This window comes from Mustelus asterias, unplaced genomic scaffold, assembly GCF_964213995.1.
Source record: "Mustelus asterias unplaced genomic scaffold, sMusAst1.hap1.1 HAP1_SCAFFOLD_84, whole genome shotgun sequence".
NCBI lineage: Eukaryota > Metazoa > Chordata > Chondrichthyes > Carcharhiniformes > Triakidae > Mustelus > Mustelus asterias.
Genome location: NW_027590138.1, coordinates 1,127,030 through 1,151,308, shown reverse-complemented (window position 1 = coordinate 1,151,308; position 24,279 = coordinate 1,127,030). Strand labels below are relative to the sequence as shown.

The 24,279-nt window shown below is 47.3% G+C and overlaps 1 protein-coding gene across 1 annotated transcript in view; it reads right to left on the bottom strand.

Annotated features, from left to right (window-relative positions):
• Positions 1-4,389: 4,389 nt before the first annotated feature.
• LOC144483911 (uncharacterized) overlaps positions 4,390-24,279 on the bottom strand; it is a 28,923-nt gene continuing 9,033 nt past the window's right edge. The window contains exon 2 of the mRNA XM_078202491.1: positions 4,390-7,380. Within this exon, the coding sequence (XP_078058617.1) occupies positions 6,595-7,380 (786 nt within the window). The 3' untranslated portion in view covers positions 4,390-6,594. The remainder of the gene's footprint in view (positions 7,381-24,279) is intronic.

The window sequence follows — 24,279 nt, the reverse complement described above, 5'->3', positions numbered from 1 at the left end:
AGGAAGTTTCAGTCTGTCTGAAGCTCAATCTTCATTCACACAAAACCCGCGTTCTGATTGGCTGGAGGACCAGAGTCCTTCCGGTCCTCCAATTCTTCCCATTGGTCAACCCCTCAGCATGAAGGTCAGGGGGTGGGATCTCCGCCGCGCGGACACGGGAGACCCGCCCCCACCCATTGTTCCCCTCCCCCTGCACCTCCTCGAGCCAAGGTTTCCAGGCAACCGGCTGACGGCTCCGGCCAGAGCGAGAAGCCGCTGGGTGATCTCCCCCTCCCCCCGGCCCGGGACTGCGCATGTCCAAGGGAGAGGGGAAGCTGCGCATGTGCGGGGGTGCTGCCGCTGACCTGCATGCTGAAGGGTTCACCAATGAACTATTCCTTTCTTAACTTATCTTCGAACATTCAAAAACCATTGAAACTGCCTTTTTACTCAACACTTGCTAAAATACTGATTAAAAAACACAAAACTCACAGCTTGGACTCAAATACTACCCAGTGCAAGGAACTCGTCTACTTTCTCAGAAGACTAAGGAAATTTGGCATGTCAGCTGCGACTCTCGCCAACTTTTACAGATGCACCATATCACAGCTTGGTACGGCTCCTGCTCTGCCCAAGACCGCAAGGAACTACCAAAGGTAGTGAATGTAGCCCAATACATCACGCAAACCAGCCTCCCATCCATTGACTCTGTCTACACTTCCCGCTGCCTCGGCAAAGCAGCCAGCATAATTAAGCACCCCACGCACCCTGGACATTCTCTCTTCCCCTTTCTTCCATTGGGAAAAAGATACAAAAGTCTGAGGTCACGTACCGACCGACTCAAGAACAGATTTTTCCCTGCTGCTGTCAGACTTTTGAATGGACTTCCCTTGCATTAAGTTGATCTTTCTCTACACCCAAGCTATCACTGTAACACTACATTCTGCACTCTCTCATTTCCTTCTCTATGAATGTTTTGTTTTGTCTGTTTAGCACACAAGAAACAAAACTTTTCACTGTATGTTAATACATGTGACGATAGTAAATCAAATCAAACCAAAAAGGCAAGTTGATCAGGCTCCCTGCCGATAGGCTTTTGTTCCAATATTTCTGAGTCCCAGACTTGGGGACCTTTCTTTGTGCTTTGGTTATTCCTGCAGGTCAACACTGGCAAATCTCCTTTATCTTCTTCTGCTCGGGGTCTCGCTGGCTGAGATGTGCTTTCAGTCACATATTCACAGAACATGCACTGTTACACATTAATGATCTGGAAGATGGAATGAGGGCATAATTGCTAAATTTATTTTGATTTGATTTTGTTTTGATTTGATTTATTATTGTCACATGTATTAGCATACAGTGAAAAGTACTGTTTCTTGTGCGCTATACGCACAAAGCATACCGTACACAGAGAAAGAAATGAGAGAGTGCAGAATGTAGTGTTACAGTCATAGCTAGGGTATAGAGAAAGAGCAACTTAATGCAAGGTTAGTCCATTCAAAAGTCTGATGGCAGCAGGGAAGAAGCTGTTCTTGAGTCGGTTGGTACGTGACCTCAGGCTTTTGCATCATTTTCCCAATGGAAGAAGGTGGAAGAGAGAATGTCCGGGGTGCGTGGGGTCCTTAATTATGCTGGCTGCTTTGCCGAGGCTGCGGGAAATGTAGACAGAGTCAATGGATGGGAGGTTGGTTTGCATGATGGATTGGGCTACACTACGACCTTTTGTAGTTCCTTGTGACCTTGGGCAGAGCAGGAGCCATATCAAGCTGTGATACAACCAGAAAGAATGCTTTCTGTGGTGCATCTGTAAAAATTGGTGAGAGTCATAGCTGACATGCCAAATTTCCTCAGTCTTCTGAGAAAGTAGAGGCATTTGTGGGCTTTCTTAACTATAGTGTCAGCATGGGGGGGACCAGGGCAGATTGTTGGTGATCTGGACACCTGAAAGGTCTTGACCCTTTCTAAATTTGCGGATGATACAAAGATATGTAGAGGGACTGGTAGTGTTGAGGAAGTTGGGAGGCTGCAGAATGACTTGGACAGGCTAGGCAAATGGGCAAAGAAGTGCTAGATGGAATATAATGTGGGGAAGTGTGAGGTTATGCACTTTGGTCAGAAGAACAGAGGCATAGACTATTTTCCAAATGGTGAAAGGTTTCGGAAATCTCAAGCACAAAGGGACTTGGGAGTGCTGGTTGTGGAATCTCTTAAGGTTAACATGCAGGTTCAGTTGGCAGTTACGAAGGCAAATTCAATGCTAGCATTCACTTCTAGAGGGCTAGAATACAAGAGCAGTGATGTACTGCTGAGGCGGTATCAAGCTCTGGTCAGACCCCATTTGGAATATTGTGAGCAGTTTTGGGCCCCATCCTAAGGAAGGATGTGCTGGCCTTAGAGGGGGTCCAGAGGAGGTTCACAGGAATGATCCCAGGAATGAAGGGTTTGTCATATGAGGAGCAGTTGAGGAGTCTGGGTCTATCGTCGATGGAGTTCAGAAGGATGAGAGGGGATCTAATTGAAACTTACAGAATACTGAGAGACCGAGATAGAATGGACGTGGAGAGGATGTTTCCACTAGTGGGACACCTCAGAGTGAAGGGACGCTCCTTTAAAACTGAGATGAGGTGGAATTTCTCGAGAGGAGGGTGGCAAATGTGAAACTCATTGCCACAAAGGGCTGTGGAGGCCAGGTCATTAAGTGTCTTTAAGACAGAGATGGATAGGTTCTTGATCAATAAGGGGATCAAAGGTTATGGGGGGAAGGCAGGAGAATGGGGATGAGAATCATATCAGCCATGATTGAATGGCAGAGCAGACTCGATGGGCCAAATGGCCTAATTCTGCCCTGATATCTTATGGTCATATGGATCACTGTCTTTTAGTCACAAAGGCTGAGGGAGTCATGCCTCTCTCAGGGGGTGGCATTTCTCTCAGGAGCACAACACACAAGGGTCTATGTTCACTCAATGTCTGTTCGAGGCAGAGCGACTGCCCCCAATCAATGAGCTCCTGTGTCCATTCCTCAGTGCAGAACTCCTTCAGCCTGATCCTCCCACAGTACTCAGCCTGATACAGAGTTAGCTCTTCTAACCATCAGCCTTTGCTTTATGGTTATGCATCAGGTTATACTCTCTTTAGATCAGTCAAGAATTAGGGTCACGAATGGGGCCATCCGCCCCATTAAGTCCATGCTGGTTCCCTGTGAATCAAACCATTGCCCCGTTCTATCCCCGTACCCCTGTCGGTTTATTTCCCTCAATTGCCCATCCAATTTCCTTTTGGAAAGATTCCATCATCTCTGTTTCTCTGCCCATCGTAGGAAGTGGGTTCCAGATATTTATCACTTTCATCAAATGAAAATGAATCTGAGAGCAGAGAAGGAGGCCATTCCAGCCATTGTACCCATGATATCCCTTTGAACAAGATCCTCCATTAATCCCATATTTCATTTAGAATCTGTCCAGTTCCCTTTTGAAAGATCCAGTTTAATTTGCTTCCTGCACCATTTTCAGACAGTGAATTCCAAATCACAACAACTCATTCTGTTTTAAACCAAATAATTTCACGATATATTGTGTTTGGATTTTCACAGGGGATTTGGAAACGGAGTGAAAGACATGGTTGTTACTCAAAATTGAGACTCAGTCTTTATTAATGATCTCCATGAGTGGACTGAGTGTGATGTATCCAAGTTGGGGACTATTCCTAAAAAGGAAATTACATTTCTGCAGCTTCTTGCATGACCACAAGATCTTGGAAAGTGTTTTACGGTCAAGTTATTTTGAAGTGTAGTCACTGTTGTGATGTGGGTAAATGTAGGGGTGCCTCAGAAATGAAAATGATCACTTCCATCTGTATTAACAGTTAAATATAACTAGGTCAAGGAAGCCATGTTAAACTCTAACATGTGATGAGAACTTTATATCATAAAGCTAAAAGCTTCCAGACACTGCTGAGCAAGCAATTAAGGAATTCTTCAATCATTTTGATAAGTTAGAGGACACTATATTCTGCTAAAGTCTGGCTCAAGAATGAGGCTGATTGTTCAACCTGATCAAGATTAGTAAGAAAGCTTTGTGTCTTTCACAAAGTATATTTTTGAACCATTGTATCTTGTATTAACCAAATGTATTAATTAAAGATTACTGTAATAATTAGCTACCAGTCAGTAACAGATGGTTGAATAAGTTGTGAGCCATAATTGAGTTAAAGTTAATGAATCAATAATGAATCAGTAGTTATAATGAAAGATTGAGTTTTATTTGCAGTCAAATGTAAAAGCTTAATTGCTGTGTATGTAAAGAATGTGCAGTGAAGATAAATGTACTGGCGAGAGAGACCTTCCAGCTCTGATTAGCCTCAACATTTGTACAGGGATTGTATAGAATCAGATAAAGTGATGGTGTGAAATTATTCTATTGTATTCCTGATAATGACAGAAAATGGGGCAAGTAATTGAGGATACAATTAATCTAGTGACAAAACTGCTTTCTTTCTTCACTACAACCATTACCTCTCCCTTTGCCTTTTGTTCCAGGACATTTTTGACATTTAATCTCGTTGCCCTCTAACCAATCCCTGACTTTCCCTTTTGTTCGACCTGACCCTCCCCCTTTCTCACCGGTATCAAACCCATCACATTTCTCCCTCTAGTTCTGAAGTAGAGTTACATTGGACGTGAAACATTAACTCAGTTTCCCTCCCCACAGATGCCTGCCAGACCTGTGTTTTTCCAGTTCTTTCTGTATTTATTTTAGATCTACCTGCAGTGGAGGAAAAACACTATTTATTATCCAGGATAAAATAAATGCCTTTCATCAATTTTTGTGGATCATTTTGTTTATTTGTTTGTTTAGCTATGAGGAGGTTGGAGAAACTTGGTTTGTTCTCACTGGAACAACAGAGGTTGAGGAGCGACCTGATTGAAGTCTACAATATTATGAGGGGCATGGGTGGAATGGATAGTCAAACGCTTTTTCCCAGGGTGGAAGAGTCACAGCTTTAAGGTGCGAGGGGCAAGGTTTAAAGGAGATGTATAAGGCGGATTTTTTACACAGAGTGTACTTTAGAATGGACTTTAGTAAAGCGTTTGACAAAGTCCCTCATGGTAGGCTGGTGAAAAAGGTAGGATCTCATGGGATAAAGGGGGAGGTGGCTAGATGGGTGGAGAACTGGCTTGGTCACAGAAGACAGAGGGTGGTAGTGGAAGGGTCTTTTTCCGGCTGGAGGCCTGTGACTAGTGGTGTTCTGCAGGGCTCGGTATTGGGACCTCTGCTGTTTGTGATTTATATAAACGATCTGGAAGAAGGTGTAATTGGGGTGATCAGTAACTTTACGAACGACACAAAATTGGCAGGACTTGCAGATAGTGAGGAGCATTGTCAGAAGCTACAGAAGGATATCGATAGGCTGGAGATTTGGGCAAAGAAATGGCAGATAGAGTTCAATCCTGATAAATGCGAAGTGATGCATTTTGGTAGAAATAATGTAGGGAGGAGCTATACGATAAATGGCAGAACCATAAAGGGTGTAGATACGCAGAGGGACCTGGGTGTGCATGTCCACAGATCCTTGAAGGTGACGTCACAGGTGGAGAAGGTGGTGAAGAAGGCATATGGCATGCTTGCCTTTATAGGACGGGGCATAGAGTATAAAAGTTGGGGTCTGATGTTGCAGATGTATAGAACGTTGGTTCGGCCACATTTGGAATACTGCGTCCAGTTCTGGTCGCCACACTACCAGAAGGACGTGGAGGCTTTGGAGAGAGTACAGAGGAGGTTTACCAGGATGTTGCCTGGTATGGAGGGGCTTGGTTATGAGGAGAGATTGGGTAAACTGGGGCTGTTCTCCCTGGAAAGACGGAGGATGAGGGGAGACTTAATAGAGGTGTATAAAATTATGAAAGGCATAGATAGGGTGAACGGTGGGAAGCTTTTCCCCAGGTCGGTGGTGACGTTCACGAGGGGTCATAGGTTCAAGGTGAAGGGGGGAGGTTTAACACAGATATCAGAAGGACATATTTTACACAGAGGGTGGTGGGGGCCTGGAATGCGCTGCCAGGCAAGGTGGTGGAGGCGGACACACTGGGGACGTTTAAGACTTATCTAGATAGCCATATGAACGGAGTGGGAATGGAGGGAGACAAAAGAATGGTCTAGTTTGGACCAGGGAGCAGCACGGGCTTGGAGGGCCGAAGGGCCTGTTCCTGTGCTGCATTGTTCTTTGTTCTTGAAGGTGGTGGGTGCCTGCAACTCGCTGCCGGGGGTGGTAGTGGAAGCGGATACGGTAGTGACTTTTAAGGGGCATCTGAACAAATACATGAATAGGATGGAAATAGGGGAACATGGTCCCCGGAAGGGTAGGGGGTTTTAGTTAAGTCAGGCAGCATGATCAGTGCAGGCTTGGAGGGCCTGTTCTTGTGCTGTAATTTTCTTTGTTCTTATTTCATTGGAAATGTGCTCTCCCAGGCTCAAAGAGCCTCAGCTCATTGGAAGCAGAGGGGTGAAACCAGCCAGTCCAGCAGAAAGAAAACCCTTCAACCTTCCACTTCACCAACTGTCAGAATGAACATGGTTCAGTGCTGGATGTGATTAACAGCAGAAACCAACTCGATAATCATTTGTGAATCTGTTGGTGTTTCTGCAGGTTGGATAACCGAGTCAATCCCTTCCCACACACAGAGCAGGTGAACGGCCGCTCCCCAGTGTGAACTCGCTGGTGTATCCGCAGTGCAGATGACCATTTAAATCTCATTGTGCAGTGAGAGCAGCTGAACGGTCTCTCCTCAGTGTGAATGCGCTGGTGGGACACCAGATCCACTGAGCTTTTGAATCCGCTCCCACAGTCAGAACATTTAAAGGGTCTCTCATTGCTGTGAATGAGATTGTGTCTCAGCAGGATGGATAACTGAGTGAACCCGTTCCCACACACAGAGCAGGTGAATGGCCTCTCCCCAGTATGAACTCGCTGGTGTTTCCGCAGGTGGAATGACGTTCTAAACTTCTTTGAGCAGTGAGAGCAGCTGAACGGTCTCTCCTCAGTGTGAGTGCGTTGGTGGGACACCAGTTCTCGAGAACTTTTAAATCCACTCCCACAGTCAGTACATTTAAAGGGTCTCTCATTGGTGTGAGTGACTTTGTGACTCAGCAGGTGGGAAATGCGAGTGAATCCCTTCCCACACTGAGAGCAGGTGAACGGTCTCTCCCCGGTGTGAACTCGCTGGTGTCTCTGCAGGCTGGATGACTGAGTGAATCCCTTCCCACACACAGAGCAGCTGAACGGTCTCTCTCCAGTGTGACTGCGTCGATGAGTTTCCAGCTCTGATGGGGCTTTGTATCCCTTCCCACATTCCCCACATTTCCACGGTTTCTCTATGGTGCGGGTGTCCTTGTGACTCTCCAGGTTAAACAATCAGTTAAATCTCACACAGAACACGGGTACAGTCTCTCCCGCTGTGAATGCTGCAATGTATTTTCAGGCTGTGTAACTGGTGAAAGCTCTTTCCACACTCAGTGTACTGGAACACTCTCACTCGGGTGTGTGTGTGTGTCTCGGTGCTTTTCCAGTCACACTGATGTTGAGAATCTTCTGAAGCAGAAAGAACAGAGAAACATTTCACCTTCTAGAATCAAAGGTCAGTGATATTCAGGTCCCGATAAATTGAATGCTGACGTGATGTTTGTTTTGAGTTTTTGTCTGTAAATCCTCACCTTCTGATATCCTGTAAAACGAGTTTGAAAAATTCATCACAGTCAGTACAGGATAGAAATTCAGAACAGACAATTCTAGTTTCTATAGAATATTCTTTCCTCTCTCATTCCCCAAAAGCTGTAAATCTCCATCCCACACACACTCCCTCCATTCTCACTCTGCTGTATCTAATATTCACCCTCCCAATTCTCCTGAAGGTGCTGATTGAGGCTGATTGACAGATCCATGCTCACTGCTTCCTGTCCTGGACACAGAGAGCTGGAAATCTCCATGCAGGCTTCCGGCCGAACAGAAATATGACTATATTCCTCGACTAAGAATGTTTTAAATGGATTGTTTCAATTAGTGAAGATACAGGGGGTTGTGACTGATGATAGTCTTGAACTTGCTGCCTGTGAGGGTGGTCATAGAGTTTGACAGCACGGAAAGAGGCCCTTCGGCCTATCGTGTTTGCGCCGACCATCAAACACCTTTCTATTCTAATCCCATTTTCCACTCTTGGTGTGTAACCTTGTATGCTATGACATTTCAAGAGCTCATCTAAATACTTCTTAAATGTTTCATGCAGTGAGTTCCAGATTCCCACCACCGTCTGAGTGAAAAGTTTTTCCTCACATCTTCTACAAACCTCCTGCCCCTGAACTGAGATCCATGCCTTTGGTTATTGCCCCCTCTACTAAAGAGAAAAGTTCCTTCCTGTCCCCCTCCATCTGTGCCCCTCAGAATTTTATACACCTCAATAAGGTCCCTCTCACCCTTCTCTGCTCCAAGAAAAACAACGCCAGCCTATCCAGTTTCTCTTGATAGCTGAAACACTCCAGCCCAGGCAACACCCTGGGGAATTTCCTCTTCACCTTCTCCAGTGCAACTACATCCTTCCCATAGTGTGGCGACCAGAACTGCACACAGTACTCCAGCTGTGGCCTATCCAGTGTTTTATATAGCTCCATCATAACCTCCCTGCTCTTATAGTCAATGCCTCGGTTAATAAAGGCAAGTATCCCATGTGCCTTCTGGACCACCTTATGTCGCTGTCCTACTGTCTTCAGAGATCTATGAACATACACACCAAGGTCCCTCTGATCCTCTGTACCTCCGAGGATCTGACTATTCATTGTGCATTCCGAGATGCCGCTTTTAAAAATTGCTTCAGTTGAAGCTAAAATGTAACCAAATGACTTCAACCAAGCACAGCATGTCAATACTACACTGGATCTTCGCCAAAAGGCCGAGAAGCGATACCTCCTGCTCTTAATAAACTGACAGAACACCTCTGGATTTGCTCACAGGTGTTGCTGAGAGGAGGAGGTTTGGTCTGAAGCTCATTGGCCAACTAACTTCCGCATTCAGACAATGGGGAGCTCTGATTGGCTGCAGGACCAAATAAACAAACTCAGATTAAATCAGGACAAAGTAAAAGGGGCAGCTCCCCAAAAAGGAGGGGGAACAGCCCGAACAGAAATCAAAATACAAAGGAAACTTAAAAACATCAAATTAAAATGTGATTATTGGGGTCAATAATGCACCCCAACCCCTACGGTGCCCAGCGGGCGCGGAAAGCGTCAACCTCGCCCGTGGACACCGCATGCTCCCTCTCCAGGGACACCTGGCCGCGAACGTAGCCGCGGTAGAGGGGAAGACAGTCAGGATGGACGGCCCCCTCGATCGCCCGCTGCCTGGACCGGTAAATGGCGCGTTTCGCCAGGCCCAGGAGCAGGTTCACGAGGAGGTCGCCATCCCGACCCTCCCCTCTCCGCACCGGGTGTCCGTAGATCAGGAGCGTGGGACTGAAGTGCAGACAAAACATCAATAAAAAGTTCTTCAGGAAAACATAAAGGGAGTGCAGCCTAAGACACACAACATAGACATGGTCCACGGACTCCACAAGGCCACAGAAAGGGCAGTCTTCGGAGCCCGTGAACCAGTGAATCCTACGGTTGTGCGGCACTGCTGCATGCATCACCCTCCACCCCAGGTCCCCGACGTAATTGGGGGAGATCCTTCCGTAGAGGGACCTCCAGCGGGGACCTCCGCCGCCCGGCGGCAGCAAGGCCCGCCAAGGTGTATCCGGGCGACAGGCGAGGAGGCAGTAGTGGAAGGTGTGCAGCAGCAGCCCGCACAGGAAATGCCTCCGCGTGGTAGCAAAAGGCACGGAGGACATTTCCGCGAGGCGGCTCAGGCTGTGGGGCACCTCACCCAGGGGAGGGGGCTGAGGCTTTGGGCCAATGCAGAATTCCATCCGAACAGGGGAAAGCTTGGGCGGGATCCCACCGCACGCCTGCGCCACCTCCAGTTTGCGTGCAGTTTCGGGGCCGAGCACGACCGTCCTAAGGTCTAGGATGGCTTTGGTCGCGTGCCGGACGGACGTCCCCGCGCGCTCAGCCAGCACGCGGGGACTCATCCAGCCCGCTCCTCCGCCATCGAGCACATCCCCGATTCTGGTCACCCCGGCGTCCACAGCCCTCCTCTCCGCCAGCCACCTGAAGTTATACGGCTGGAGGAGCGGATTCCTGAGCAGCGGCTCTCGCACAAGAGCCGCTACTCCTGACAGGGGGGGCGGGGAGCTGCGTCGCGAGGCGACCTTGTTCCAGACAGTGAGGAGGTCCTGGTAAAAGACAGGCAACTCCTGCAGGGTGGTCGAAGCACGCCCCAGTTCGATATGCAGGAGCTGCACGTCATAATTGAGGCCGTGCCACTGGCGGAAGAAATACGTCGCCATGGCACACCACTGTGGAGGGGGCTCAACGTAAAGGTACCTCTGCAGGGCCTGGAGGCGGAAGGTCGCTATCTGAGTGCGGAGGCACACCAGACCTTGTCCGCCCTCCTTAAGCGGGAGATACAGGACCGCAGCAGGGACCCAGTGCAGTCGATTGCCCCAGAAGAACCGCAGGAGGGTTCTCTGGATATCGGTGACAAAGCCAGGGGGAGGGGTCAAAGGGACCAGCCGGTACCACAGCATGGAGGCGACCAGCTGGTTTATGACGCGAACTCGCGTAGGACAGCACTCGGAGCAGTCCTGTCCAGCGACTCAGGCGGGCGGAGACTTTGGCCTCCAGCTCCCGCCAGTTCGCCGGCCAGGATTCCTCGGCTGGGCAGAGATGGGCCCCCAAGTAGAGGAGGTTGGTCCTGCTCCAGGTGAAAGGCCTGAGCTCCGTCTCCCAAGGACCGACGAGTCCGGAGCACTTAGCCCAGTTGATCCTGGCAGAGGACGCGGCGGAGTACACCGCCTGGCATTCTCACATCCTCCGCAGGTCAGCCGGGACCTCCGATGTGGAGACAGGAGGAGGTTTGAGTTTGTCTGAAGATCAATCTTCATTCACACAAAACCCGCGCTCTGATTGGCTGGAAGACCAGAGTCCTTCTGGTCCTCCAACTCTTCCCATTGGTCAACATCTCAGTATGAAGATCAGAGGGTGGGCTCTCCCCCGCACATGCGCAGCTTCCCCCTCCCTTAGACATGTGCAGTCCTGGGCCGGGGGGAGGGGGAGCTCACCGAGCGGCTTCTCGCTCTGGCCGGAGCCGTCAGCCGGTTGCCTGGAAACCTTGGCTCATGGAGGTGTAGGGGGAGGGGGAACAATGGGTGGGGGCGGGGCTCCCGGGTCCGCGCGCCCGGGCCTGCGCACTGGAACCCGGAGACGTCACCGCGGAGCAGAGAGATTCCTATTGGCTGATTCAGGCAGGGCTCCATTGTGACATCACAATGTGGAAGTTGACCAATGAGCTTCAGAGTGAAACTTCCTCCTCTGGGCCACACCTGGGAGGAAATCAATGTTTCCCCCTTTCCATTTCTCTTCTCATTCTGGGGGAAATTGGGGACTTGCAGCAACTGAAGGGAATGAAGTGAATTCGGTCTGTATATTCCACACATTTCTACTCCAGTAATGTAGACATTTCTCTGTCTGGCAGCCTGCATGGAAATTTTCAGCTCTCTGCATCCAGAGCAAGAAGCAGTGAGCATGGATCTGTCAATCACACATGAGGACGGCCTCAACCGGGATCTTGAGTTCATGACACACTATCTGTAACCCCCACCACTTGCCTGGGCTTGCAAAATCTCACTAACTGTCCTGGCTGGAGACAATACACATCTCTTTAACCTGTGCTTAACCCTCTCTCCACTCACATTGTCTGTACCTTTAAGACTTGATTTCCTGTAAAGACTCGCATTCCAACCATTATTCTGTAAATTGAGTTTGTGTCTTTGTGCCCTGTTTGTGAACAGAACTCCCACTCACCTGATGAAGGGGCAGCGCTCCGAAAACTAGTGGCTTATGCTAACAAATTAACCTGTTGGATTTTAACCTGGTGTTGTGAGACTTCTTACTGTGCTTACCCCAGTCCAACGCCGGCATCTCCACACTCTGAGTGGAAACAGAGAGAATTAGGAGAGGCCGGAGGTGAGGCGAGAGATTTTATACATCTACAACTCAACAGGAACTTTGACAGAATTTCCAAACCCTGTAAACACCATCAGCTCCAAGTTCCTATCCAACTCACACACCATCCTGACTTGTCTGACATCCAGTACTGAAAGAACAGAAATTTATTTCATATAAATACTGGGAAGACTGAACCCATTGTGTTCAGTCCCCACTACAAACTCCACTCCCTCGCCAACAACTTTATCTCTCCTCCTGGCAACTGTCTGAGGCTGAACCAGGCTGTTCACAACCAGGGTGAAATAGTTCATCCCAAGATGAGCTTCCAGCCAAACGTCCACATCATCATCAAGACCACCTTCATTCATAGAATCATTAATAGTAATTAATTAATAATAATGAATAATAAAATACAGTGTAGAAGGAGGCCATTCAGCCCATCGAGCCTGCACCGACAACAATCCCATCCAGGCCCTATCCACATATTTCCCTGTTAACCCCCTGATAGCAAGTGGCAATTTATCATGGCCAATCTTTCTAACCGGCACATAGAAGCATAGAATATTACAGCACAGAAACAGGCCTTTTGGCCCTTCTTGGCTGTGCCGAACCATTTTTCTGCCTCGTCCCACTGACCCGCACCTGGACCATATCCCTCCACACCCCTCTCATCCATGTACCTGTCCAAGTTTATCTTAAATGTTAAAAGTGAGCCCGCATTCACCACTTCATCTGGCAGCTCATTCCACACTCCCTCCACTCTCTGCGTGAAGAAGCCCCCTCCCTAATATTCCCTTTAAACTTTTCCCCCTTCACCCTTAACCCATGTCCTCTAGTTTTTTTCTCCCCTAGCCTCAGTGGAAAAAGCCTGCTTGCATTCACTCTATCTATACCCATCATAATTTTATACACCTCTATCAAATCTCCCCTCATTCTTCTACGCTCCAGGGAATAAAGTCCTAACCTATTCAACCTTTCTCTGTAACTCAGTTTCTCAAGTCCCGGCAATATCCTTGTAAACCTTCTCTGCACTCTTTCAACCTTATTAATATCCTTCCTGTAATTAGGTGACCAAAACTGCACACAATACTCTAAATTCAACCTCACCAATGTCTTATATAACCTCATCATAACATTCCATCTCTTCTACTCAATACTTTAATTTATAAAGGCCATTGTACCAAAAGCATTCTTTACAACCCTATCTACCTGTGACGCCACTTTTAGGGAATTATGTATCTGTATTCCCAGATCCCTCTGTTCTACTGCACTCTTCAGTGTCCTACCATTTACCTTGTATGTTCAACCTTGGTTTGTCCTTCCAAAGTGCAATACCTCACACTTGTCTGCATTAAACTCCATCTGCCATTTTTCAGTCCATTTTTCTAGCTGGTCCAAATCCCTCTGCAAGCTTTGAAAACCTTCCTCACTAAACACTACCCCTCCAATCTTTGTATCAACAACAAATTTGCTGATCCAATTTACCACATTATCATCCAGATCATTGATATAGATGACAAACAACAATGGATCCAGCACTGATCCATGTGGCACACCACTCGTCACAGGCCTCCAATCAGAGAAGCAATCCTCCACTACCACTCTCTGGCTTCGTCCATTGAGCCAATGTCGAATCCAATTTACTACCTCTCCATGTATACCTAGCGACTGAACCATCCTAACTAACCTCCCATGTGGGACCTTGTCAAAGGCATTACTGAAGTTCATGGAGACAACATCCACTGCCTTCCCTTCATCCACTTTCCTGGTAAACTCCTCGAAAAACTCTAATAGATTGGTTAAACATGACCGACCACGCACAAAGCTGGACTCTCCCTAATAAGTCCCTGTCTATCCAACTATTTGCAGATCCTATCTCTTAGTACTCCTTCCAATAATTTATCTGCTGCTGACATCAAAGTTACCAGCCTATAATTTCCCACATTACTTTTTGAGCCTTTTTAAACAACGGAACAACATGAGCTATCCTCCAATCATCCGGCACCTCACCCGTGGATACCAACATTTTAAATATATCTGCCAGGGCCCTTTGGACTGTGGAAGGAAACCGGAACACCCGGAGGAAACCCACACAGACACGGGGGGAATGTAGAAACTCTGCACAGACAGGGACCCGAGGCTGGAATTGAACCCGGGTCCCTGGCGCTGTTAGGCAGCTGCACTAACCACTGTGGCACCGGGCCACATGTCAGTGCCATTGCCCGACTCCAGCCCAGTCTCAGCTCATCTGGAACCCTCACGCATTCCATTGTGACGTCCCACCCTCACCCATTCCATTGTGACGTCACACCCTCACCCATTCCATTGTGACGTCACACTCTCACCCATTCCATTGTGATGTCACACTCTCACCCATTCCATTGTGACGTCAGGGCTTCACTCTCAGATCACAATCCCTGCCGGCCTCCCACATGCAGCCTCAATGGCGGCAGTCAGCCCGGGTCTAACACTACAAGCTGCAGCTCCATTTGGTACAAAGGGGGGGACCGGGAAGTTCATTTCCGGGGTTTGGGTTTGAACAACATGTTTACAAAGTCTCTCCACCCACCCGCCACATTTATCATTCCCCGCACGCCGCCCTCTACCTCGGATTGATCTCGCTTCCACATGAAAACCGTCCGTCTGTCCGTCGCCATTACCCGCACTGCGCATGCTTCAGGTCCCGCCCCTCATTCACTCCGATTGGTTGGAGGACCAGCTGCTGCCGCTCAGTCCTCCAGCCCCGCCCCCTCTTCCTATTGGTCCGGAGCTGCCGTCAATCAATGCCCGGGCATTGTGATGTGGAGCATGCGCAGTGTCATTGCTGTCCTTGGCGCTTGTTTGTCCCGGAGAAGCGGAGTCAGCGTTAGGCGGTGGCTGGGAGGATTTGGAAACACTTTGTGGATCCGCAAACCCTTCAGAATCATTGTCAGCTCCCTGGTTTGCAGCTGCGGGGCTTCTCCCTCCCTCCCTCCCGGGAACAGGCCCAGGTTAACGGCCCCATCCTGGCTCAGCCACTGGAGGATGGTTCACATCAGAGGATGGGGGAGGGGGACAATAAATAAGAGGTTACACTTTGACCTCAAATCAATGAGGACTCTGATCTCTGGGAAGGAAGGAAACCCTGGGAGGTGGGCGGGGAGGATTCACAAACACCCGCTGGAGGCCCCAACACCCCCAATAAGACCCATTGGTTTTATTGTCAGTCTGCAGACAGCAGCTGGAGAACTGAATCCAGACAGAGGAGAGGGAGGGAGAAAACTGGGAGTGGAGGGAAGAAATGGTGAGATGGGTTTGGATTTCAGCCCAGGGAGGAGGGAGAGTGTGTGGGACGGGGATTTACTGATTTGGGGGAACAAGAAAGGAAAAAATGTTCCAGAGAAACTAGAATTGTCTGTTCAGAGTTTGTATCGTGTTCTGACAGTGATGACTTTTCTAAACTGTTTTTACAGGATATTGGAAGTGAAAGATTGGCAGACAGAAAACTCAAACCGGACATCACATCTGACAAAGTCATTCAGTTCCTTCGGAGCTGAACATCATTGGTCTTTGAATTTAGAAAGAGAAATATTTGTCTGTTCTGCCTGTGGGCAAAGAAATTAAACATCAGTATGACCGGAAAAGCATCGAGACAAACACACCCGAGTGAGAGTGTTCCAGTGAACTGAATGTGGAAAGAGCTTTAACCAGTTACACAGCCTGAAAAAACATCACAGTTCACAGCAGGGTGAAACTACGTGTATGTTGTGTGTGTGGATGAGGCTTGAACTGATCATCCAACCTGGAGAAACACAAGGGCACCAGCACCATGGAGAAACCGTGGAAATGTGTGGATTGTGGGAAGGGATTCGGTTTCCCATCACAACTGGAAGTTCATCGGCGCAGTCACACTGGGGAGAGACCGTTCACCTGCTCTGTTTGTGGGAAGGGATTCACCCATTCATACAACCTTCTGACTCACCAACGGGTTCACACTGGGGAGAGGCCGTTCACCTGCCCTGTGTGTGGGAAGGGATTCACTCGCTCATCCCACATTGTGACACACCAACTTGTTCACACTGATGAGAGACTGTTTCCATGTTCTGACTGTGAGAAGAGTTTTAAATGCAAAAAGGATCTGCTGATGCACCAACGTATTCACACTGGGGAGAGACCGTTCACCTGCTCTGTGTGTGGGAAAGGATTCATTCAGTCATCCCACCTGCAGACACATCAACTTGTTCACTCTGATAACAAACTTTTTCATTGTTCTAACTGTGAGAAGAGCTTTAAAAACAAAAAGGATCTGCTAACGCACCAATATGCTCACACTGGGGAGAGGCCATTCACCTGCTGTGTGTGTGGGAAGGGATTCAGCCGTCCATCTGCCCTACTGAACCACCAGAGAATTCACACTGGGGAGAGGCCCTTCACCTGCTCCGACTGTGGGAAGGGATTTATTAATTCATCCAACCTTCTGATACACCAGCAACTCCACACAGGGGATCGACCGTTCACCTGCTCTGAATGTGGGAAGGGATTCACCCGTTCATACAACCTTCTGACACACCAGCAGGTTCACAGTGAGGAGAGGCCATTCACTTGCTCCGTGTGTGGGAAGGGATTCACTCGTTCATCCAACCTATTGAATCACCAGCGAGTTCACACTGGGGAGAGGCCGTTCACCTGCTCCATGTGTGGGAAGGGATTCAGTCAGTCATCCAACCTGCTGACACATCAGAGAGTTCACAGTGGGGAGAGGCCATTTACCTGCTCTGTCTGTGGGAAGGGATTTTCTCATTTATCTTATCTTCTGAAACACCAGCGAGTTCACACTGGGGTGAGGCCGTTCACCTGTAATGTCTGTGGAAAGGGATTTGTTCAGTCATCCCACCTGCTAACACACCGGCGAGTTCACAAACGACTGCAAGGTTTGGATTCTACACTTATTGATGCTGTTAATCATATCCAGGTCTGAATCATCTTCACTCTGACTTTTTTCTTCTGTTGAGGTTTGATATTCTGAATAAATGTGAAATAGACATTTGATTGAATCATTGTTGTAGATTTTTGTCTTTTCCATTTGAGTGTTTAACGTCACCAGGCTGGAGCTCAGAAAGGGCAATCTGAGGGAGGATCACACAGTAGGAACAGAACTTCATTCTTGACACAGTCCTTCAGGGTCACGCTGAGAGGGACAAACAGCACTTTGGTCTTTTTCGTCACTTTTCACTGACAGCAAAGTCCCCGTGTGGGTGAATCCTGAGGTGTGTGAGAAATGTGTCCCAGTCGTTCTTTTCCATGGTTCAGAGCTCCTCGACACGGAAAAGAAGCTCCTTTACAACTGTGTTTAGAGTCAGGAAGAACAGTGGTGAATGCTGGAAACGTGCTGTCAAAGATTGGTGTAAAACTGGGATCTATTCCTGACTGAGAGTGAAACGGCAGGATTATGTTTCCAGACTAAAAATGCAAAAAAGTCTAAAACATTTTAATGTGTGTGTGTCAGTCCTGGTTTATTGAACAGAAACTGGCTTCAAATAAATTGGTTGAAGTCTGCATTAAAGTAGCAGCTGGAGAAGTTCAAAGGAGCCTGTTAACTGCTGGGACAATTAGACAACAATTTGATTCCCAGACAGAGAAGGAGCTGCAGTGTGTGTCCAAGAATTCTCAGTTTTGTTGTGTGCTTCCCATACACTATCCTTTTAAATAAACCTCACTCCTATCAGCCTTTAACCATTATAAACAGAACAGAGAGAAGCTGAGCAGCATCGGAGCCCCGACTGACCATTTAAGAATGAGTGATGTGTTCAGCTGAAGTTTCCTGTTGGTAGTTTTCTGGGTGATCTCCTTATTTTGATCATTCTCAGTGACCCCTGGGTGTGAACCTGCTCTCCTCTCTTTCAGACATTCACTCACTTAACATCTCCTCTCTCTCAGAAACTCAATCACTCAACATCTCTCATCTCTCTCACACTCACTGAACGTCGCTCTCTCTCTCCAGGCATTCACTCACACCTTACCTTCCACCTCTCTTACACTCTAACCTCGCTCCTCTCTCACATTCACTTAGAACATAGAACATAGAACATTACAGCGCAGAACAGGCCCTTCGGCCCACGATGTTGCACCGACCAGTTAAAAAAAAACTGTGACCCTCCAACCTAAACCAATTTCTTTTCGTCCATGAACCTATCTACGGATCTCTTAAACGCCCCCAAACTAGGCGCATTTACAACTGATGCTGGCAGGGCATTCCAATCCCTCACCACCCTCTGGGTAAAGAACCTACCCCTGACATCCGTTCTATAACTACCCCCCCTCAATTTAAAGCCATGCCCCCTCGTGCTGGATTTCTCCATCAGAGGAAAAAGGCTATCACTATCCACCCTATCTAAACCTCTAATCATCTTATATGTTTCAATAAGATCCCCTCTTAGCCGCCTCCTTTCCAGCGAAAACAATCCCAAATCCCTCAGCCTCTCCTCATAGGATCTCCCCTCCATACCAGGCAACATCCTGGTAAACCTCCTCTGCACCCTCTCCAAAGCCTCCACATCCTTCCTGTAATGTGGGGACCAGAACTGCACACAGTACTCCAAGTGCGGCCGCACCAGAGTTGTGTACAGTTGCAACATAACGCTACGACTCCTAAATTCAATCCCCCTACCAATAAACGCCAAGACACCATATGCCTTCTTAACAACCTTATCTACTTGATTCCCAACTTTCAGGGATCTATGCACACATACACCTAGATCCCTCTGCTCCTCCACACTATTCAAAGTCCTCCCGTTAGCCCTATACTCAACACATCTGTTATTCCTACCAAAGTGAATTACCTCACACTTCTCCGCATTAAACTCCATCCGCCACCTCTCGGCCCAACTTTGCAACCTGTCTAAGTCTTCCTGCAAACTACGACACCCTTCCTCACTGTCTACCACACCACCGACTTTGGTGTCATCAGCAAATTTGCTAATCCACCCAACTATACCCTCATCCAGATCATTAATAAATATTACAAACAGCAGTGGCCCCAAAACAGATCCCTGAGGTACACCACTTGTAACCGCACTCCATGATGAATATTTACTATCAACCACCACCCTCTGTTTCCTATCCGCTAGCCAATTCCTGATCCAATTTCCTAGATCACCCCCAATCCCATACATCTGCATTTTCTGCAGAAGCCTACCATGGTGAACCTTATCAAACGCCTTACTAAAATCCATATATACCACGTCCACTGCCTTGCCCCCATCCACCTCCTTGGTCACTTTCTCAAAAAACTCAATAAGGTTAGTAAGGCACGACCTACCTGCCACAAAACCATGCTGACTATCACCTATCAATTCATTACTCTCCAAATAACTATAAATCCTATCCCTTATAATTTTTTCCAACATCTTGCTGACAACAGAAGTGAGACTCACCGGTCTATAATTCCCGGGGAAGTCTCTGTTCCCTTTCTTAAACAATGGGACAACATTCGCTAACCTCCAATCTTCTGGTACTATACCAGAGGCCAACGACGACCTGAAGATCAGAGCCAGAGGCTCTGCAATCACTTCTCTTGCCTCCCAGAGAATCCTTGGATAAATCCCATCCGGACCAGGGGATTTATCTATTTTCAGACCCTCCAGAATATCCTGCACATCCTCCTTATCAACTGTAATACTGTCTATTCTACTCCCCTGCAACCCAGTGTCCTCCTCAGCTATATTCATGTCCCCTTGCGTGAACACCGAAGAGAAATATTGGTTCAATGCTTCACCAATCTCCTCCGGTTCCACACATAACTTCCCTCTGCCATCTATAACTGGCCCTAAACTTGCCCTAACCAACCTTCTGTTCTTGACATACCTATAGAACGCCTTAGGATTCTCTTTAACCCTATCCGCCAAAGTCTTCTCATGTCCCCTTTTAGCCCTTCTAAGCTCGCTCTTCAACTCCCTCTTAGCCAATCTAAAGCTTTCTAGTGCACTACCCGAGTGCTCACGTCTCATCCGAACATAAGCCTCCTTTTTCTTTTTAACCAACAAAGAAACTTTTTTGGTGCACCACGGTTCCCTAGCCCTACCAATTCCTCCTTGCCTGACAGGGACATACCTATCACAGACTCGCAGTAGCTGCTCCTTGAAAAAACTCCACATGTCGGACGTTCCCAGTCCCTGTAATCTCCTAGTCCAACCTATGTTTCCTAATTCTCTCCTAATAGCCTCATAATTACCCTTCCCCCAGCTAAAACCACTGGCCCGAGGTTCATGCCTACCCCTTTCCATCACTAAGGTGAACGTAACCGAATTGTGGTCACTATCACCAAAATGCACACCAACTTCCAAGTCTAGCACCTGGTCTGGCTCATTTCCCAGCACCAGATCCAATATAGCCTCACCTCTAGTTGGCCTGTCTACATACTGAGTCAAAAAACCTTCCTGCACGCTTTGAACAAAAACTGACCCCTCTAACGAGCTAGAGCTATAACAATTCCAGTCAATATTAGTCAAGTTAAAATCCCCCATAACAATTGCCCTATTACTTTCACTCCTAAGCAGGATTGACTCCGCAATCCTTTCCTCAACCTCTCTAGAACTTTTAGGAGGTCTATAAAAGACTCCCAACAGGGTGACCTCTCCTCTCCTATTTCTAATCTCCGCCCATACTACCTCAACAGATAAGTCCTCATCAAACCTCCTCTCTGACACTGTGATACAATCTCTGACCAATAATGCTACCCCTCCCCCTCTTCTACCTCCTTCCCTACTTCGACTAAAACATTTGAACCCCGGGACCTGCAGCATCCATTCCTGCCCCTGCTCTATCCATGTCTCTGAAATAGCCACAACATCGAAGTCCCAGGTACTGATCCACGCTGCAAGTTCACCCACTTTATTGCGAATACTCCTGGCATTGAAGTATACACATTTCAAACCCTGCTCCACCCCACCTCTGCAATGCCGTGCATTGCAGTCCCCATCCATGCATCCCTCACTTTCAGCCCCACTACTCAGGATCCCTCCCCCCCCCCGAATCAGTTTAAACCTCCCTGCATGGCCTTAGCAAATTTACCCCCCAGGATATTGGTCCCCTTCTGATTAAGGTGTAGACCATCCTTCTCATAGAGGTCACACCTTCCCCAGTACGAGCCCCAATTGCTTAAGTACCTGAACCCCTCCCTCCTGCACCATCCCCTCAGCCATGAATTCAAACCTTCCCTCTCCCTATTCCTCTCTAAACTATCCCGTGGTACAGGCAAGAGTCCAGAGATAACCACTCTGTCAGTCTTGGCCTTTAGTTTCCACCCCAACTCCATAAATCCCTGCCTAATATCCCCTTCCCCTATCCTCCCTATGTCGTGTGTCCCCACATGTACAATAACTTGTGGTTTATCTCCCTCCCCCCTAAGAGTCCTGAATACCCTGTCAGACACATCCCGGACCCCAGCCCCTGGTAGGCAACACACCAACCCTGAGTCCCTACCTTTAGTTCCGACCCTCCTATCTGTCCCCTTAATTGTGGAGTCCCCAATCACAAGGCCCAGTCTTTTACAGCCCCTAACCACCTGAGCTTTCTCACTCGGCTCACCCCCAGAGATCTGCTCTCTATGCTCAGTTGATTCCTCCTCAACTGTAGCCTCCAGCACCGAAAACCTATTATGGAGGGGAACCGCCCCAGGGGATTGTCTTCCCGATTGCTTCTTACCCCTCCTCCTGGCATTGACCCAAGCCTCATTTCTAGGAGTTACTATTTCTCTATAACTCCTATCAACTTCCACCTCTGCCTCCCGAATTATGCGGAGTTCCTCTAACTCCCCCTCCATCTCCTTTACACGCTCCTCCAGAAGCTGCAATCTAATGCACTTCTTACAACTAAAATCTCCTGAAACACTACTGGATTTCCTCACCACATACATCCCACAGGAGATGCAGCATACTGCCTGAACTGCCATCCTTAACCGCACTCCTCTCAGAAACTGTCTTTGTCACTTAATGTCTCTCTATCTTTCTTTCAAACACTCACTCGTTTAACCTTCCTATTTCAGATCTGCTTAAACTTATTCATTGTTTTCTCTCTCTCATTACCTCTCTCTGAAAAAGCACAAACACACTTCATCTCTCTTCGCTGTCTGAGAAAACATCTAATTGATGGAGATTCAATCCTCTCTGTTTCTCTCTCCCACTTCCTCTGACAGGCCCTGACTCACTTTAAATCTCCTCTTTTCTAATAACCCTCTTTGGGAAAACTCATTTGTTCTCTAATTCCTCCTCATTTCTCCCAGTGATGACCCTCAGTCCATCTCCCAATTCAGTGAATGTGTTAAAAGTCCAAATAATCTCCTTTCTTTATTGTTTAAAATGGGAATGGAGGTGAATGTAATGCTGAGACCGGTAGCAATCTGTGTGGTTGTTCTTGGTGCTGTCAGAGTGAGTTCACCCTCACAGACAGGAAGACTGTTCACGGTGATAACATCAAACTGACACCGGCTGTTTCATTCTCAGGTAACACAACTTCCTGTTTCTCTGCTGCCGGTTCCAAACCTCACATCTCACTTCTGAGCAGAAAATAAATCCAGGGACCACAATCTGGTGAGAACATCTGTCAATGTGACCTATATCTGTCCACAGAGTCAGGGCAGAGTCACACAGATCACATTGTGGTGACATTTACAAATGAGCCTGTTATTTCTGTTCAGAGTTTCCATTCGCAGATATAACCAGCTGTGTCTGTGGATCAGTTACTGAGTTCCCTCTGCTCCCCACAGCTGGGAACTGATAGCCTGCTCCCTTTTATTCTAGATTGTTCTCTCTGTATTGCTTGTTTCTTCTGTTTCTCAACTTTTATTTTTGACCACCTCATCTTTCTGCTTTTTAAATTCTTCCTCAATTTTTCTCTCAGTCTTTCCGTCTCTCTCTCCCCCTCTGTATCTTTCTCAGGCTCTGTGTGTTCCTATTTAATCAAGATGTTCAAAATCATGAAGAGTTTCTGATTGATTTTCGAAGGAAAAGCAGGGAGAAAAGCAGAAAAACCCGGCAGGTCCGGCGGCATCTGTTCAGAGAGAAACAGTTAACATTTTGAGTCCATATAATTCTTCAGGGCAGGAAAAACATGGGCTTTCCATCTTAGATTAGGGAATGTGATGAGGTGATTTAATAGAGATGTTTAAAATGACAAATGATTTATGATAGTTTCTCTCCATTGACACTATTTCCCAGGAGCAGGAAGTCTGTCGATGGAGAGAATCTATTTCCCAGGTGCAGGAGGGTCTGTAAGCAGAGGACACAGAGATTTAATATAATTAACAACGGAACTGGAAGGGGTGATAAGGAGAATTTTTTACACAATAACTTGATATGATCTGGAATGCACAAACTGACAGGTGCTAGAAGCAGGTTTAATATTAACTTTCAAAGGGAATTGGATAAATACTTGCAGAAGGTAAATTGGCAGAGTTATGGTGAATGGGATTAATTGGACAGTTCACTCATCTTTGTGACATTCTGAATGTTTCTCCCCTAAGGTTTTAATATTTGATCTTTTCAGTCACAATGTGTCTCAAACTGAATATTAAAACATTGGGTTTGATGAGCTATCAGACCTGTTTCCTGTGTGTCTGTGTAACTTGAGAACTGCAGATAACCATGAGAAGGAACTGATTATTTTTAGTTCCTCTAACAGACACACCTCAGATATCAGAAATCCCTGGAGTTCCCCATGTCCTCATTAGTCTCGCCTCGAGTATAACAGCTCTCAGTCAGGCCGAGTCAGTCACATGTATCTGTCATGATGTTTCCACTTCTATTTTATCACTCACCATAACACAGACACCTTAAAATATCATTGCTCCCTTACACCTTGTTCTCCTATTGTAATCAAATGTTTGTTGGGCCTCTTGTCTCCCTTAATGTCTGCAGTTAAATGACCTCAGAGACACTGAAACCGACCTTTGTGATTATTATACCAGACTCCAATCAGCCCCAGGAGCTGCAGTTGTAAAATACAGCAGAATTGGAATAACAGACAGGTTATTGTCTGATACTGACAGTGGGAGAGTAACACACACCGGAATCTAAATACATTATATCAATGGACCATGACTCACTCACACTATCAAATGAAACCTAAACTCTGGTTATGGTGCACTAGATACTGACTGTATTACCATTACATTGGATCTAATGCTGTGTTCACGAACATACTGCAACGTGACTTATTATTTGAACAAACATTGTAT